Genomic DNA, 16,365 nt, shown 5'->3' with positions numbered 1-16,365 from the left:
CTTGTTTGCTGTTGAAAATGAAAACTAACAGTAAGAAGTTTTACACTTTTTCATTCTTTTGGAAGATGTCAAAACTAAAAATAAGTTAGCAATGAATATCAGTGATTTCATACAGCTCAAACAAGTCCATTCTTGATCTGGAATTTAACTGACAGTATGAATCTAGACCAGCTTGCAGGTCTTCGTTGTAATTTGCCATGCACAGGGTTTATATAAGAATAATTCTTGGCATGGTGTGGTCTGGAATAGCTGGCTCTGTTTTATGCTGGCAGTGACTTAGAAAATCATTGAAAATAGACATGAGCATCCAGCTTGCAAGAGGAGGAATGGAGATTTGCAGAAACAAAAAAAGGACGCAACAAAATCCGAAGGGCCTGGGAGTCTGACCTTGTCAGTCATAGCTCCAAGTAAGTGCTCTGTCTGGTCAGGTTTATTTTTTGAGTCTAGCTTGCAGTGACATTCATTTTGAATCCTGAGAAGGTCAACAGCATTTGAAATATTTTAAAAAACATATTCTGAGTAACAGAAAACAGACCGTTCCTAGCTGGAATCCATTCTAAGTTTTACTTCAGTTTGCCCCTTTAAAAAGGGTAATTGTAATTCAGCTATAAAAGAGATGGAGATGAATGAATGACAATGTCTTGGTCTGATGCTGCTGTACACACAGCAAATAATGGGTGTAATTACTGAGTGGTGCCTTCAGGATTTTGGTCCCCCCAGGATGTCACATTCTACATCTACCTACAATACTCATGAAGAACTTAGAAAATCCCTATCCAATCTTGCCCGTAGTATGTACTTTTACGACCACCACATATGGTCAGTGGGATTTTACCCAGACAACTAAGATAGGACTCATTATGCACTAGAGGTGCAGTGTCAAGCCTAATGATTTTCTTCATTCACATAAGCAATGCAAATGAAAATTGACTGCAGAGCTGGCTGTAGCCATAATATGGCTGAAAGTGAGGGATAGAGGGTAAGAGTGGTATGGGGAGTGGTACAGTGTCTTGTTACTTTTAATGTTTGGGGCACTGCTAAGGAGTTACAGTCCCTGCCTTGTGTTTTCAGTAAATCACAGCATGATATGTTGTGCTTGTAGATGCCCAAATAGAAAATAAGGCAGATTCCCAACGTGAAATAAAACGTAGCATATTACAGAAAGTTTCTAAACTCATCTCTCTTCTATTATGTAGTGCAATACTGGTGACAGGCAGAGGAGGACTGAGCTCTAATACATGCTAACAGAATACTGGTCCCATGTAAACAGCAGGCACTTCTGCTCTTACTGGTTGAAGCTTTCTTCTTTCCCACCTGCCACCCCTGTCTCAGATATTAAACACAATTACCAGACCATATCAAGACAAAAAAGACAAACCTTAATCCTTCCTTCAGAAATTGCTCGATTAATAGCCACAGCTATAGACACACGACCCCTCTGATCAGAATACAAGATTCTAGCTTGAGAGCCAACAACCTGGAAAACAAAAATGCCAGAGTGATAAGGTTCTCTGTGCAACTGGCTTATCTTCGGGCTCCAGATAAATGGAGTCACAGGAGTGACCCCTTCCCTTCTGTAGGAGAAAGTGCAGATTATTTCTTTGTCAACATCCAGCTTCGAGAAAAAAAGAAATTAAAATCCCTCTTTGAACTGAGTTTTATCTCCACTCACACAATCAGTGAGACGTATTTCTGTATTCAGCTGCTACTGTCCAATAAATCCCACTTTTTAAATCAACCTGATTGCTAGGCTGTAATCCCCCTATCAACAAATCCCTTATCAACAGCTGAGAAGCAGAGGTTTGGAACTGGCAATGGTGGGCTGGAAGGGAAGAGAAATATGGAGACAAATAATGGCAAAGAACATCTGTCCTGCACAGCTATGCTCTTCTCCAGCTTTTACCCCACAGACCAATCTGGCTTCCAGAAGAGCACATATGAGCCCTACAGTGTTACCAGTTAGCTTCACAGGGAGATCCTGCCCTAAAAGAAAAATGAAGGATGCTTCACTGGCATTCTGCTTCCCACAACACAAAAGGATGGCAGTTCTTTGGCCTCATCTGTTTTGAAAAGGGTACTGGGAACTGCAGTCCTGAAAAGGTTGGGCCAAAGCAATGACAAGAGGAACAATTTGAATAGCGGTCTGAAAGAAAGGTAGTTACAAATGAGGTGGAGGGTGAATCATTGACATGTTTCACTCCACATATAAGACTAGATATTGCTGGATTATTTGAACATTTCCAGATGAGGAAGTGAAGGGACAGAACTGTTTCAGCTCACCCTAAAACCCTGCTGCGGAGAGAGGTTTAAGTTATCAGCCATGGGAATTACGGCCAGTGTTTTCATTCATGCCCACTCCTGCTTTTCACTCCAGCATTCAAAAACTGCATTCTGGACCAGGAGAGGTCACATGTGCTGAAGGAGGTTGTGCACTTACCAAGCTGTGCCTGCCAGCTTCCCGAATCCAGCGGATGTTGTCATGGTACTGCTGCTTCACAGATGTGCTCACTTGCAAGAGAAATCAAGCAAGAAAAGAGGTTTTGAAAATGAATGCAATATGCTCTGAATTTAATTTAATTCATCTGACAGCACTAGGAAGTCAAATTCTACTCTCAGATACAAGCACGCATATAGGAAATGCTATATAGAATCCTCTGTGCAGCTGATGCAGTAACTGGCACCATATATTTAGAGGAAGGTATGAGATGTCGCCCAGGAGACAGCTGGAACAATAACTCCCATTCAGATCTTTAGCAAATTAAATTAAACCTTGAAATATGGGTTACATGTACTGTTCATTTTTGGTCACCTGGCTTGCTGTCTACTAAATGCCAATCCCTTTCTGAGCCTTTGCTAAATTAGTAGCTTTAGCAAACTCCATGACATTGGGTACTACAGTCCAGTCTTGCATCAGGTAGTAAATAACTCCTTTGAGTCAGCCAGCAGAAATTCTCAGAAGCAGCTGGCAATACATACTTGAGGATAGTTGCACCAATGCTGGGATATAGATTTATAGCACAGCAGTTGCTCTACTAAATGGCACACATGAATGTTTTTATCCCAAGATAAACCTGAGGTCTGTCATCCTACAAACTCAGGTATGTTGCCTTGTATTAATATGGAGCACAAACTGCACAGAAAAAACTTATTATGGAGTAGCTACTTTACGTGCAAATCCACCCTATACCTTGTTTAGATTTATACGTTGTTATCCAAGAAGATAATTTTATCTGAGAAGATAATTTCATATAATGGTTTTATATTCTCCATCTTCTCCTTTCATATCTGTGCCATTCCAACTCAATCAGCCAAACCAAAGAGGAGTAAGAATAAAGATATTTGAAGTGAAAGACAGTGAAATATGCATGTATCACTCAGATACATGGTGACCTCAGTACAGTCAGCTGCCTCCAAAGGCATGGCACCATCTGTAGCAAGTAACAAAAGGGAGATAGGGTATGGAATGGGACGGAAGCATTGTCTTACACTTAATTTTGGGGGCTTTTAGAGTTATGCCTTTCCACACAGGCTGAGTGTGAGCTCAGATGAGGTTACAGCGGCTGAAGAAGTTACTGCCTGTAGGCTCTTTCTCTATGGGCTAAGCTATATCACATTACTTTGTCCTGAGAGACATGGTCAGCTACCAGCCTTAGCTGGCACGTGCCAACAGGTTAAGCCACAGTGACTGGCTCATGTATTGGAACTTCAAGTTATAATCATTTCTGCAGATGCCAGGATAGCATGTTCCCCATCGCTTTCCAGCTCTCACCCATTTTCATGTCAAATTATAATATACATATAACTTATATTTGAAAGTCAGTCAAACTGGAAAATTTGCATACTGCTAACTTGAAATTGTCCCTGGTAACTGAGAAGAATGTTTAGACTACTCTTTCCACCAGGGAATATGTCAGCAGATAAGCATAGTAAAACTAGAAAAAAGGAAAGAGGAAAAGGGAAGATACTCATATTTAAACCAGGTTAAACACATTGTTAAAGGGAAATGTCAAATATGCTCATTCCTGCACAGGCAGGGCTTCCATACAGAGAGCTTTAATGATCCTAAAAAGACCTGTCAGTGCTTTAGGGGTTGGCTCCAAGTGATAGCTTCTAAACTCTGCAATGAGGATTAACATGCCACCTCTTAGCTTCACAGGGAGCAAAAGATGAAATGTCTGCTAGTGATGTCCTAGTAGGATTGTGCTGCCATTCATAAGCTTTAAGGAAGCATCTTCTAGACAGTAATGGGTAGTATTCACTTAGCTTATAGAAGTGATAGGAACTCATTCACTCTTTGGTTTTCTAGAGTAACTCCTGTAAACTCTCATTAAATATCTATAATAACCTATCTCAGAGAGTACTTACCACAGTTTATACTTCACAGGGCACAGACTTATAGAAAAGATCTTACTGTCTGTTAATTCTATAAAACATATCCAGAAGAGAAGCCAGGTGAGAATACTGACTACAAGGACATATCTCAGCACAGTACATCCGTCCCTCCCAGCCAGCTCCAATAAGTCATATTCTCTGTCCTAAACTGTGGTGTGTCCAAAGTTGGATTTCTTCTGTTATCCCTGGGGAGGTGAAGAATCCTCCCTTTTATTTAGTCTTACTTCCTGCAATTGAAAAAAATCTTACAGCTCTCTCCATGTGTCTCATTTACTAAACTGCTGCCTCCACCTCCCCACCCCAACAGGAATATGTTTTAAGTCAGGCAAGCTACTGTGTTGCTTCTGGTATTTCATGGGCCCTTGTACTTATTTAGGGTTTAAAAGACACTAGAAAGCATTGTGTACTCAGAGGAATAGTCCTCCTCAACACAGAGATTGGCTCCCTTTGCTCTTGGGAGATTTATATTGTTGTTATGCGTCAACTCAGCCTTCAAACTACCACAGAGGAGGTAAATCCAAGTTACACTCCAATCATCAGTGCTGCATCTCTTGTGCAAAGGCTAACTTAAAAGCTCAGGTAGCCTAGGAATGGAAGCAGGTAATAAAACCACATAGGAATTTTGCACAGTTTGTGAGGTGTAAGTGCAAAAATTCATCTCCACAAAAGGAGAAGAATGGTTAACATTGGACTAAAGGCCAGGTTAAAAGTTTAGACTTGGAATGCAACAGACTTCAGCTCTGCAGAGTTTTCACTCAGCCTTCATAACAGATTCTTTTATAAAATTCAAAGGTAGGTTCAGATTTTAGATGTATATGTGTGTGAGGAAATCCAGACCCTGGAATTTGGTCCAAGCCCAGGTCCCATAGGAAGTGGACAGCAAGTGGAATACTCAAGAACATGAATCCATGAATGGCTGTTTATTTTCTGGCCAAATTCTGTTTTCATTTCTCTTTGAAATCCTATTCCCATTGTCCTGCCAAAGTCAACAGCAAATCCAATAATAGCCTTGCCCTTAAGCTTGTTTTCACCTGTTGGGATTTTTGTAATGTCATTTTTCATTTAAATTAAGAATATACATGCAAGAGTTCAGTGCTTTTTGTCTGTGGAAGAGACTTCTCTCCCCAGCTTTACATTACCAACCATATAAACACCCACATACTGTTGTTCACACAGTAACTGATTCATTTCCTAGTTTTGCAATGCAAATCCAAAGGTCATGCTTCAGTTCAATCTGGAGAGAAGATTACTGGAGATTACAGTACATGGCAAAAAAATTACTGCAAATTTTTGAAGGTAGATCCAGCACTATCATATTGAATTTCACCCTCCCTTCAATTAAGCCCAGGGATCAGGTTTAAAAACATGAAAGTTTCAATATCCATAGAACAGGGTAGGCACTTCTGGGTCATTGCATTAAAAATGCCTCATGCTTCAGTGTTATTTCTTGAAGATGACTCCTAAGGAAAGTTTAAGAGAATAGACAGAACTAAGGACCTTGCAGGCTAAGACCCACTCTATCAATAATTCACCTCTCAGGAGGAAGAGGAGGCTGGACACCAGCCTTATGTTATAGATGGACAACAGTAGTTTTGTTTCAAATGAGACATATCTGAATGTGGTATATCCTTTTCAGAAATACCACCCTAGATCCTTGAAATGCTAACTGTTGAGAATAGGAGAGCATTCAAAATTTTCACACTTCTGTTCATATTTCAATGACGTCTTCATGAAAGATGCAACAAATATTTCAATATTGCCAGATAAAAAATATTATGCTCTCCTCCTCATAAAATATGCTTTGGATTTGTGATCCATTTCCTTCTGATTCCTTCCTTGATTCTGATAAGCACAAAGATCCACTCTCTCCGGAAACAAAAGAGCTGAGGACTTCAGTGCTAGGGGACAATGACACTCAAGTCTTTGAGTCTGCTGTCCAGTTACTGTAAAAATAGACAAAGAAAGGGAAAAGAATAGGGCCTTCCACTGCAACCTGGCAGATTAGGATTCATATTTGCTGACATAAAATTAGCTTTGTCTCAGTTCCCATTCATAAGGAGCGGATAACAGTAATAGCCCACTTTCAGGGATATGGAACAGTGAAAGACAGTGTAATTCCTAGATACTAGAGTAGCATACAGAGCCATGCAGATATTCCAGATTGGTTCCACCAGTGAGTAGAAACAGCTGTCAATTTATTAACAAATGACAAAAAAGGAAGACCTCAAAATTGTAATCACAAATAAATGACACTGAATGGAGCACCACAACCATGAAACCTGGGTTTCTTGCCACTGATCTGCTTGCTAGCCTCTTAAAAACCTCCCTAGACTCCCATATCTCATTCACCTGTGAGACAGGAGCAAAGCAATCTGACTCCTTTAAAAAACTCTTGGAGACCTGTTGATGAAAGATACTGTTTGCCTTAAAGTTTGAAGGTGACAAAGTACAGGAAAATCTGTAACAAATTAAAAGAAAGGCTCTTAGCCAAAATTGCAAAAATAGCTTTGGGATCAAAAACCCCTCTACATGGTGTTTTTACATTTTACCTACTGGTTACACTCCTTACAGGAGCTTGGAGAACAGCAAAATTTCCCGCCCACATGGAACAGGCAAGAGACTGCTTTCTATGGTTTCAGCCAAAAGCTGACACACATTTCACAACTCTGTTTCCTTTTCTCCCCAAAAGCACCCCCAGCGATGGGGGCGTGGGTTGGTGTCTTACCTCCCTGACGTATAGAGTCTTCCAGCACAGACATGGCAATCGAGTCAGTGGTAGCAAGATCCTGTGGGTCACCTGAGGTACAAACCCAGCGGAATGGCCCAAATCCCAGGGAAAAAATGTCCCTGGGAAGAGAACATGTTTCATTAAGAGATAGTTGAAATTCTTTCCTTATTTATCCTGGCTGCTAGCAGTGCTTTTCTTTCATTAGCTGGAGACGGAAGAATTTGAAACATTTTCAATGAACTATTCTAAACAGAAGCATCAGGGACCATTAATTGAAAAATTAAACAGTGCTGTTTCACACAGCCATCAACTGGTGTATAAAAATATGGTCAGGCCAGAATTTTGATAGGAGTGTTGGGCAGTTCTATCAAACAAACACATTGTCAAATGAATTGCAATTTTACTTTTAAGTCATCAAATATACTCTCCCTGCTGCCTGGTCTTTTATTCCTTAACCCAGGCTAACTCTGAGTGCATCTACATTATCATGCAAGTGTAGGTTCTGAACAAGTGCCTGAGTCCAGACTAATTTGCTGTCCACATTGTTTACACACAATAGTAAGACACTCTTCAGCTGAGTTCCAGAAGACATCTAATTTGGTTGGTGCCTTACTCTGTTCAAGCTCTTATTCACATGGCATAGGCAAGTTAAGTATGAGTCAGAGGCAAAAGGTGTTATAGACCCTGTCCCTCAACAGATCTCCTGATATCCGTTTTTTCTACAAGCAGTATGCAGAGCTTGGCTAAGAAGTACAGTCAGCAACACGGGCTAGAAGAGTGTCCTATTTCAGATGTGCTTTTAACTTCAGTGTAGACATAGACTTTGCAGCTCCGCTGCTCTGAAGAGACAAGCTCTCCATTTTTAGCACCTAGAAGTAAAGTTGCATATAGTTACAGTTTGAGGCTGTGATTTGGCTATTCTCTTGAGTAGAGCTGCTTAAGGAAAATTGATGCAACAAAAGAGAAAATGCAGCTATTCATGTAAAGGAGTGAAGAGTTTTGATTTGACAATGTTTTAGCTTACTGCTCACACATCTGACGTCTGCTTTCATAAGACATTTTAATTCTAAAAAGGATAAAGCTTTACACCAAATTATCAAGACATGCCATGCCTTTCAGGACAAAATATTAGCAAAACCTCTGCTGTCAGATTTTACTCATGTTAATCACATACAACGTCCCTCCGTGTCTGGCTCTTCTTTTCCTCTGTACACAGGAAAATGCAAGGAGTAACTCTACGGAAGCCAATAGAAAACATGAGCATGATGCTTACAGTCAACAGGACATCTTCCTAAACACCACTGGGCATTACTCCAGAGTGGAGAAAAATAAGACTAACTTTGGCATAACGCCTGTGAGATCAATTTTCCTACTTCTACTATTGGCTCCTTTTCATTATTTATAGTACACTGCAAGATTTGCATTAAGTGGAATCTCTGTAGTACTCTCCCCCTAAACAGGGGGGAGTCACAAGGCACTTGAATGCTTTATTCCAAACTTTCCCCAACATACCCCATGATGTGCTGAACGTAGGAAGGATAGCGGAATTCTGTTTTATTGGCTCCTCTTTTCTGAACATCAGCGCCTATAAAAGAATTTTAACAGTTAGTGACTTGATGAAGAAATACTATAAAATGTAAAACCTGGGTTCCCATGAAGGCTCTACCTCAGCCACAGAGAAGGTATGGGGTCTCAGAGAATGAGAGAGAGAGACTAAAGAGTTAGCATAACACATGGGCAACCCTATTTTACCAAAACCTACAACTGGGAAGATGCATTCAGAATTGTCCTTGTTTCCATCTAACAACTCCAGGATGTACTTACCAGCCCTTTGAGCTTCCAAGAGAAAAGCATTGCCATAATCCCAAAAAAACATGCCCTTATCAGCTAGTCTGTTAATAGCAGCCACATGTCTCTTCAGACTGAAATAAAGAAGGAAACAGTTATTCTTGAGACTGACAAAATATCAAAAAGAATAATATCATGAACTCACTAAAGGCATGGGAGTAAGGAGAGACAGATGGAACTGAAAGACCTTAGAGAAATTCGGACATAAACCCATAAGATATCAATTGAGATGCTTTCAGTCTCTGTAGCACCTGTTGTCCCCAAATCTTGAAAAGATTTACAGCTATTAAGGGAATTTCATTAATTAGCAGAGAGGGGACACATCTTTCAGCAAAGAAATGCATCCAGCTGTGAGGATGAAAGGTAATAACAAAAACCAGCCTACACAAAACTGCAAAACAGTTTAAGAAGTTCACAGAAAAAGTGAGCAGAGATAGAACTGAAAATGGCTACACATCACCTTTCTGGCCTCTCCCTTTGCCAAAACAGCCCAATTTTTCCTTTGTTTCCAACAGTGGATCATACCCCAGGACTGCTTTCTTAATGTCCACTTAACATTATCTAGTTCTAATTTCAATGCATAGTTGCATATGGAGTTGTATGTGTATAGGTGTAACCTCTTGGAACTCTGGAGAGGTAAATCCATGCCTAACAAGTGAAACTGGATTTTTTTAGTTCATGCCTAGCTTGTTAGAAATTAGTCCCTCCCAGAAATTTACCTTTCTGTTACCTTTGTCTTATAGTAGTATGATACAGAATTGGGAAGCTGGAAAGGTCCTTGTAGTCCCTCATCCAAAGTCAAATAGTTATATACCTATATTCTACCTTCTACTGGAAAAAGGTCTCCAGCAGGAATGTTCAAGGTGAACAAAACCAGAGTAGAAGCCATAAAGTCTCAAAAGTACCAGTTGAGAACAACAGTACAGCTTGCTGCCTCCATTCCACAGTTCTTTATTTATATATAAATTATGCCAAATCGCTCCCTTTATAATGTCCAATTCCAATTTCACTTGCAAAGCTGTAAATCAGGAGTAGCTTCCCAAAATCAAGATGCTAAACAGAACTTACAGTTGCAGCAAGCTGGGAGGAGTGACAGGGAGATTGTCACCTCCTTATATCCTTCCCTAAGAAACCATTCCTGGCCATAGCTGGAAGCACAGTAGGCTAGATAGACTTCCTGGCTTATCCATTGGGGTTTTATGCTATATTCAGTGAACCTAAACCAACTGGTAGAATAAGTGGAATTGTACTTATTGTCCCGGATTTTCAAAATCTAATGCAATTTAGGAATTTATAGAAGTGAAATAAATCATTAGTGTTCAGACCTCTGATCTTCTACACTAGTGACTACTCCTAAAATGGTGGGAAAGTGCTGTCTGCTAGATTCCGAGTGATAGCTGTGTAAGTACAACGTTGGAAGTTATTAGTACTGCAGCTCTACCTCAAATTTCTACTGAAATATCAAAGAACAGAAACTTCTTGCAAAACAGACAAAAATCTGATCGCTTGCAGAGCAACTAAGTTTAAAAATATGTATCGCCAAAACTTTTACCTCTCTTGTACCAGGGTCCGGAACTTCCCCGGATTGGTGGAAAGGAGCTGCTTTGCTTCCTCAAAGCCAAGCTGTACTGGATAGTATCCCCCGCTGAATGGGTTGTGACATGACGTTTGGTCAGACCCCAGATCAACTAGCAGCTCTCCTGTTGTGTCCAACTCATATACGAGCCTCTCCCTGGGGAAGACAATGAATAAATGAGTGTTTGAACAGAAGCTGTCATTTCACATTCTAGCTCCTCTTTCAGGTGAACTTCTGCCATCCCAAGAGGTTGTTTATAAAGGTATGCCCTTGGCAGGCTAAATCTTTGTTTTAGCAGTCAGGAGGTGGGAAATGATGGTGATGAAGATTTAGGTGCAACTTTCATACTTCACATTTACATGTGCAGGAATGCTGATAGATGAGTCAGATACCAGTATGACATACCAGTCTTATTGGTCAGTCTCAACCCTTGGTATATGGTGTGACAGTAAGATGTGCCATTGGATAAAGCCTCAAGAGTGCCAGAATTTCTATTCATCATCTGATTATTTTTATTCAATCAATGCCTCATACTTCTATTCTTATGAAGTAAAAAAAATTTCTTGTTATCCAATTAGCAAAAAGTTAGAAGGAATGTGATACATTCTTTCTTCATCCAAGGAAGACTCTTAGGGATTTCTTTCCCTAAGAAATTCACTGTTCCATAAGGAAAGAAGGTGCATGGGAAACAACTGAGAACTGGCACACAAGGTCGAAGACCCCTCTTTTGACAATACAGTTTTTCATGAGCATCTAGAGTAATGAACTCAGCATTAGGTTTAACGTCTCTTCTCTTCCAAGTTTGGGAAATAATTCCAGGTTGACTAACAAGCAAGAGCATTAATATATCCATTATCCACATATACTACTTACCACAGATCTACCACATTCCCATGGTAACCCAAACTAAGGGCAATTTTATTCTTTCTTGCATCTCTAGAATAGATTAAAAAGATTAGTTGAAGAAAATGCACCTCATGTAGTTTCATCTTGCAATGTACAAATCACAGAGTCAATCCCAGCAAAAAAGTCTATGTGGGGTTTCCAACACTCATCTAGGCAACAGATCTTTCAACCTTTATGTAACTGCTAATCACTGATTCCAGAAAGCTTGAGTGATGCTTCAAGTGTAACATTATTTGTAGTTGCTCTATGCAAATTCATGAAACTGAATGAAGACACATTTAACATATATAAATGATACGAAGCATTGGTAGTGGCTTGCATAAGCATTGATAGTCACTAATAATGACTGCTGCTGTTTGGAAGGATGGATTCCAATTCAAAAGCCGACCTAGAATAAGAGGTGTCCCTCAACCCCTTCTATATGTACACTAAAACGGCACAGTGCAGAAAGATGTAAAGTGATGATTAGGAAGCAGAGATAAACTCACTGAATTACATCACAAGTCATACCTAAGGCGAGCAATGCAATGGTCCAGGTTGTTAGAGATTTCCATCAGCCATCCCTGTTTGTGACGTTTCAAAAGTGCTGCTTCATCAACCTAAGAGAAGTAGTAGGTATCTTAAAACTCCTGTTTCCCCTATCCAGTCACTTTTACCTTTAGTTTTTCAATTAGCCTGCAAGAAAGAGTAGCAAATAGGTAAAGGAAATAGCCTTGCCTTGGCCTCAAGAACATGGAGTGATTGTTCAAATACTTATTTTTCACCTCTGATTTTTTTAAACTTTGTGTTCTCTTTTACTCCAGGCTCAAAGCAAGAAAAAAAAGACTTTTTGATACATCACTCCCCAAAATATTTTACAAACAAAAATTATCATTAAAATTGTACAAGAGGTAATATTTTCCCACGAATTTTAATTATTCTTATTGTTTCTTTTCATGATTATATTGAAAAAATGAAAGCCAAAATGTATTTTTAAAATCTGGCTATTTTCTGTGAAAATAAAATTTCTATTTAATTAAGGAAATATTTTCTTTGATCATCTCAGAGATTGACATTTCTGCAGACTGCTCAGGATGAAGCAATCGTTTGCTGAATAAAATTGACCCTCACTTTTGTTCTTTGACTGCTGGTTGAAAATCTCAACCAAATATGGAAAAGAAAAGAGGAAAGCATTTTCTTGTCCCAGCTGGCTAATGCTTCTGAAAAAGGGAATGGATCAAAATAAAACTACATCTTTAATTCCCTCTTGTTTGAGCTTTGAAGATCCAAACAAGCTCAATCCTGAATTTGTACTCTCTTCTGGGGTTAGCTTCTGTGTGTGTCAGTGTGTATATACATGAGACAGCTGGATAAAAATATAAATGGATAGATAAACTGTGGAGGCTTTGGCACAGATTCCATATTAATGGTTCAATGTACAAACCTGCACATCATTAATACTTTTATAATGAGCTATCAGTGGTATAAAGCAAGTGGCAAAATTAATTCAAGCCAATTTTTGGTGGTAGCAACGGATTTAAAACACCCACAATGGTGTGTATGCATAAGAACACATGACATGAGTATCTTCTAGTATTTCATTAAAGCATTTTTACTTCTCTATAATCCACCCCCATCATTTTCATTCTATTATTTCTCATTAACAAAGTATTTATATGTAAATTAAATAAGTTCTGTATTCAGGTGTCGCTTGAACACCAGGAAACCTTTTCTTTCCTTATTATTCTTAGCATGAGAAACCTTCTATCATTTCCCACATCAGTAATAAAGACTATCCTTCCGAAACCCCAGAGTATGACAATATCAGTGTCAGTGCCAGTGGAATTATTCAATAATGTCAGGTGCCATGGGGGACAGCTTCTTTGGGAGTTATTTAAATCAGCACAGGAGGAAAGATACTAAATGGTCTGTATGAATTACAGAAATCGGGTTCATTTAAATCTCAGCATAACACGGATCAGATCTATTTAAATCTGTTTCCACATCCTACATATTTTACTTCAACCCTCTCTGACAGTCTTAGTCTTTCACAGACTTGCTAGCATACTCAAGAAAACTAGCTTCCTTTGAACCACACTTTCAAAAATATGCTCAGTTTTTTCATCAGCATCTCAGTAGTTTAAAAAAATTCCAAACATGATGAGCTAATGTCACCTCCAGTGTAACCCTAGAGAGCTTGGTGCAGCTCACAGGAGATGGTCTGGCCCTTCACATAACTATTTCATAAAATTACAATCTGCTTCGTGTCAAACAGAAGAGGTAAAAGACTTGCATCATTAATCCCTTCTGTCTGAGCTTCGGAAGCCCTGGCTGACAAAATGACATCTCTTGCACAATTCATCAATGTAATTTGCATAAATAGTTCCTTAAATAAAAAATATGTACATATATATAGCTATCCACATGTGCTCCTGAGACTCATTTCCGACAAGGATCATCTCACAGGAGATAAAAACCAGGCGATATTCAGTCTCCTGAACAAAATCATCTGCAGCCGTAGAGATGAAAAGGACAAAGGATTGCTGTGAATAGCATTCACTGGAATCTTTCCTTTGTGTTCTAGCATTTGAAAGATCATGATGACAGGGTAGAAGTCTGAATAAATATAATTTATTCAATAATAAATTGAATAAGTTTATTTCATCTGCAGGGAGTACGTGATGAGACCTCAAGTACATGCAAAACTCATGTGCTAACAAAACCACTTTTGCACCATCATTGCAAAACTGATGAAACCCCAACCTTCTATGAATAAGACCAGAGCAGGTCAGATTTACTGCATGCCACATGGGCAGTCTGACCCATTATGTTTTGAAGTTTAATTATAATTACCATCGGTCAGATTACAATATTCTTACTCTTTTCATTGTAGCAAGTGACATGCCCATAGCAGAGGTCTGCCAGCTAATTCTCTCTATAAAGTACTTTGACTGAGAAGGCTAAACTTCTACTCTAGTCAGCTGCAACTGGAGTTTAGTTCTCAAAAATCTCTCTTCCTCTGGAGCAGTAATGAGCTTATCACCTGCAGATAGTCAAAAGAGCTCAATGCACTTTGGTCAGTCCTGTATCTGCTCCACCAAGAATGTTTCCCCATTGGATTTAATTCAAAGGTAATCATGAGGAAAGAAATGCATGGAAATGTTTATTGTTTCTCAATAGTCAATATTAAAGATATTTACTACCATTTTCACAGACTTGCAGAGGAACATTTTCTGTTAAAAATTGTTGCAGTGTTTCTGTAGTTCAATCCTTCCATCTGATTTGTTAGAACAGAACCCTATGATAAGCACAACAGCTGAAAAATGCAGGTGTTAGGAGAACCTAATGTTACTTTTTCATACCAAAATGTATTTCACTCAAAACTTACAGGCATCTGTACTTACCAAAATTATGATGTTGGTGTTCTGCATTATATATGATACTTAAGGATATCTGTGGATCCAGTGGATCCTATCATACACTATTCTGATTGCTTGGACATTAGCTGTCTTTGATTCACAGATCATTATTAGATTCTCTTTGTTTATGGGAGGAAATAGCTGGGCTATTTTAATGTGTTTGGAACAGAGAAACATTACATCAGGAAGAAAGACTCTACAAAGAATATATCCTGTGGCTGAGCTTCAGGGAACAGGGAAAATGGTACTACAGAACTTCTCCCCCATCAGCATTTTCCCTTAGCAGAACTTATCTTCATTGTCTACAAACTGGGATTCTCATAATTCCTTGTAATTAGCCTCACCATCTTCATATTGAAGCCAACTTTAAAGTTGCCGATTTTACAAAATCCCATTGTCTCCAAAGAATCACAACACCAAATAACTTTGTTAGTCCCGACCTTGATGAATGAATCATACCAACATTTTTAACGGGTACTTTCTATTGCACCTGATAAGGGTGCCAGAAGAACTAAAGATTAATTGTAACATAACTAACACCTTTTTAACATAGTCTTTTTTTGGCATAAGAGAGTGCAGTTCCCATGGGAATTGCCTGTGGAAGTTACACCCTTTCACACATGAAATGAGGGTAGCTCAAGCACTGAGAATGGTTAATCTGACAGCATCATTCTGCATTATTTGTGAAGCAATCATAAGAAGTTACAGTCCATATCTTTACAGTCTGATCCAGTGAGTGAACAAATAAGAGAGTGGAATAGCAGTGAAAAATGCTCAGCAATGAAAAGGACAGACAGATCTTAGAAAAGAGTATCTTTTTTTGAGTTTTGCTTGTCAGGGTTACTTGAGGAACATGTCAGATGAGGAGAATGAGGGTTCCGATTCAGCACATGAAGGAGAGAAGACAGAATGAAAGAAGCATTGCTCTCACCTCTGCAATGATCCCCACACACCCAGCAATGACTGCAGCCTTTGCTTGAGCCCCACTCATCCCTCCAAGACCAGAAGTAACAAACACCTTTCCAGAGAGGTCTTCTGCCTTCAAGTAGCGACGACCTGCATTGAGCACTGTGAGCTGCACACAAAACAATATAGCAATCATCAGGAGCTATTTTTCTTAGAGTCTCTGAAATGTAAAGATCTCCTGTCCCTTTTGCAAACAGAATTGAAACTCAGGGGTCATTGGGACCCTGAAACTGTTTTAATCTTTTAAGAAGGAAACAAGTTACAAAGTGATGTTTTGAAACCATCTGTCCTGATTATGTTGATTTCTCTCACCATGAAATAGAATAGAATAATCAGGATGGCTGCAAAAGACAGCTAAGGAAAACAGCTGTAAGAAAATGTTTTTATCATCTAACACATTTGGTCAATTCATACTTCACTTATTGTAGCTAGATATGAGCTCAGACTGAGACCTTGATTGCAGATTCCTTCAGGTCTGTGTTCTGGATAAGATACCAGGGACCATCTGAGTGGAAGGACACTAATTTTTTAAGGACCAGGCAATGAGAATT

The 16,365-nt window shown here is 39.2% G+C and overlaps 1 protein-coding gene across 1 annotated transcript in view; it reads right to left on the bottom strand.

Moving 5' to 3' along the window:
- The window catches only part of UROC1 (urocanate hydratase 1), a 43,834-nt gene that overhangs the window by 11,176 nt on the left and 16,293 nt on the right, over nucleotides 1–16,365 (bottom strand). The window contains exons 8-16 of the mRNA XM_010571668.1: nucleotides 15,780–15,923; nucleotides 11,961–12,049; nucleotides 11,418–11,480; nucleotides 10,521–10,700; nucleotides 8,945–9,042; nucleotides 8,633–8,705; nucleotides 7,118–7,239; nucleotides 2,438–2,508; nucleotides 1,379–1,477 (exon numbers count right to left, since the gene is read on the bottom strand). Coding sequence (XP_010569970.1) covers nucleotides 1,379–1,477; nucleotides 2,438–2,508; nucleotides 7,118–7,239; nucleotides 8,633–8,705; nucleotides 8,945–9,042; nucleotides 10,521–10,700; nucleotides 11,418–11,480; nucleotides 11,961–12,049; nucleotides 15,780–15,923 — 939 coding nt within the window. The remainder of the gene's footprint in view (nucleotides 1–1,378; nucleotides 1,478–2,437; nucleotides 2,509–7,117; nucleotides 7,240–8,632; nucleotides 8,706–8,944; nucleotides 9,043–10,520; nucleotides 10,701–11,417; nucleotides 11,481–11,960; nucleotides 12,050–15,779; nucleotides 15,924–16,365) is intronic.

Source organism: Haliaeetus leucocephalus, unplaced genomic scaffold, assembly GCF_000737465.1.
Source record: "Haliaeetus leucocephalus isolate CR32 unplaced genomic scaffold, Haliaeetus_leucocephalus-4.0 Scaffold2, whole genome shotgun sequence".
Classification (NCBI taxonomy): Eukaryota; Metazoa; Chordata; class Aves; order Accipitriformes; family Accipitridae; genus Haliaeetus; species Haliaeetus leucocephalus.
This window is presented reverse-complemented; position numbering and strand designations above follow the sequence as displayed.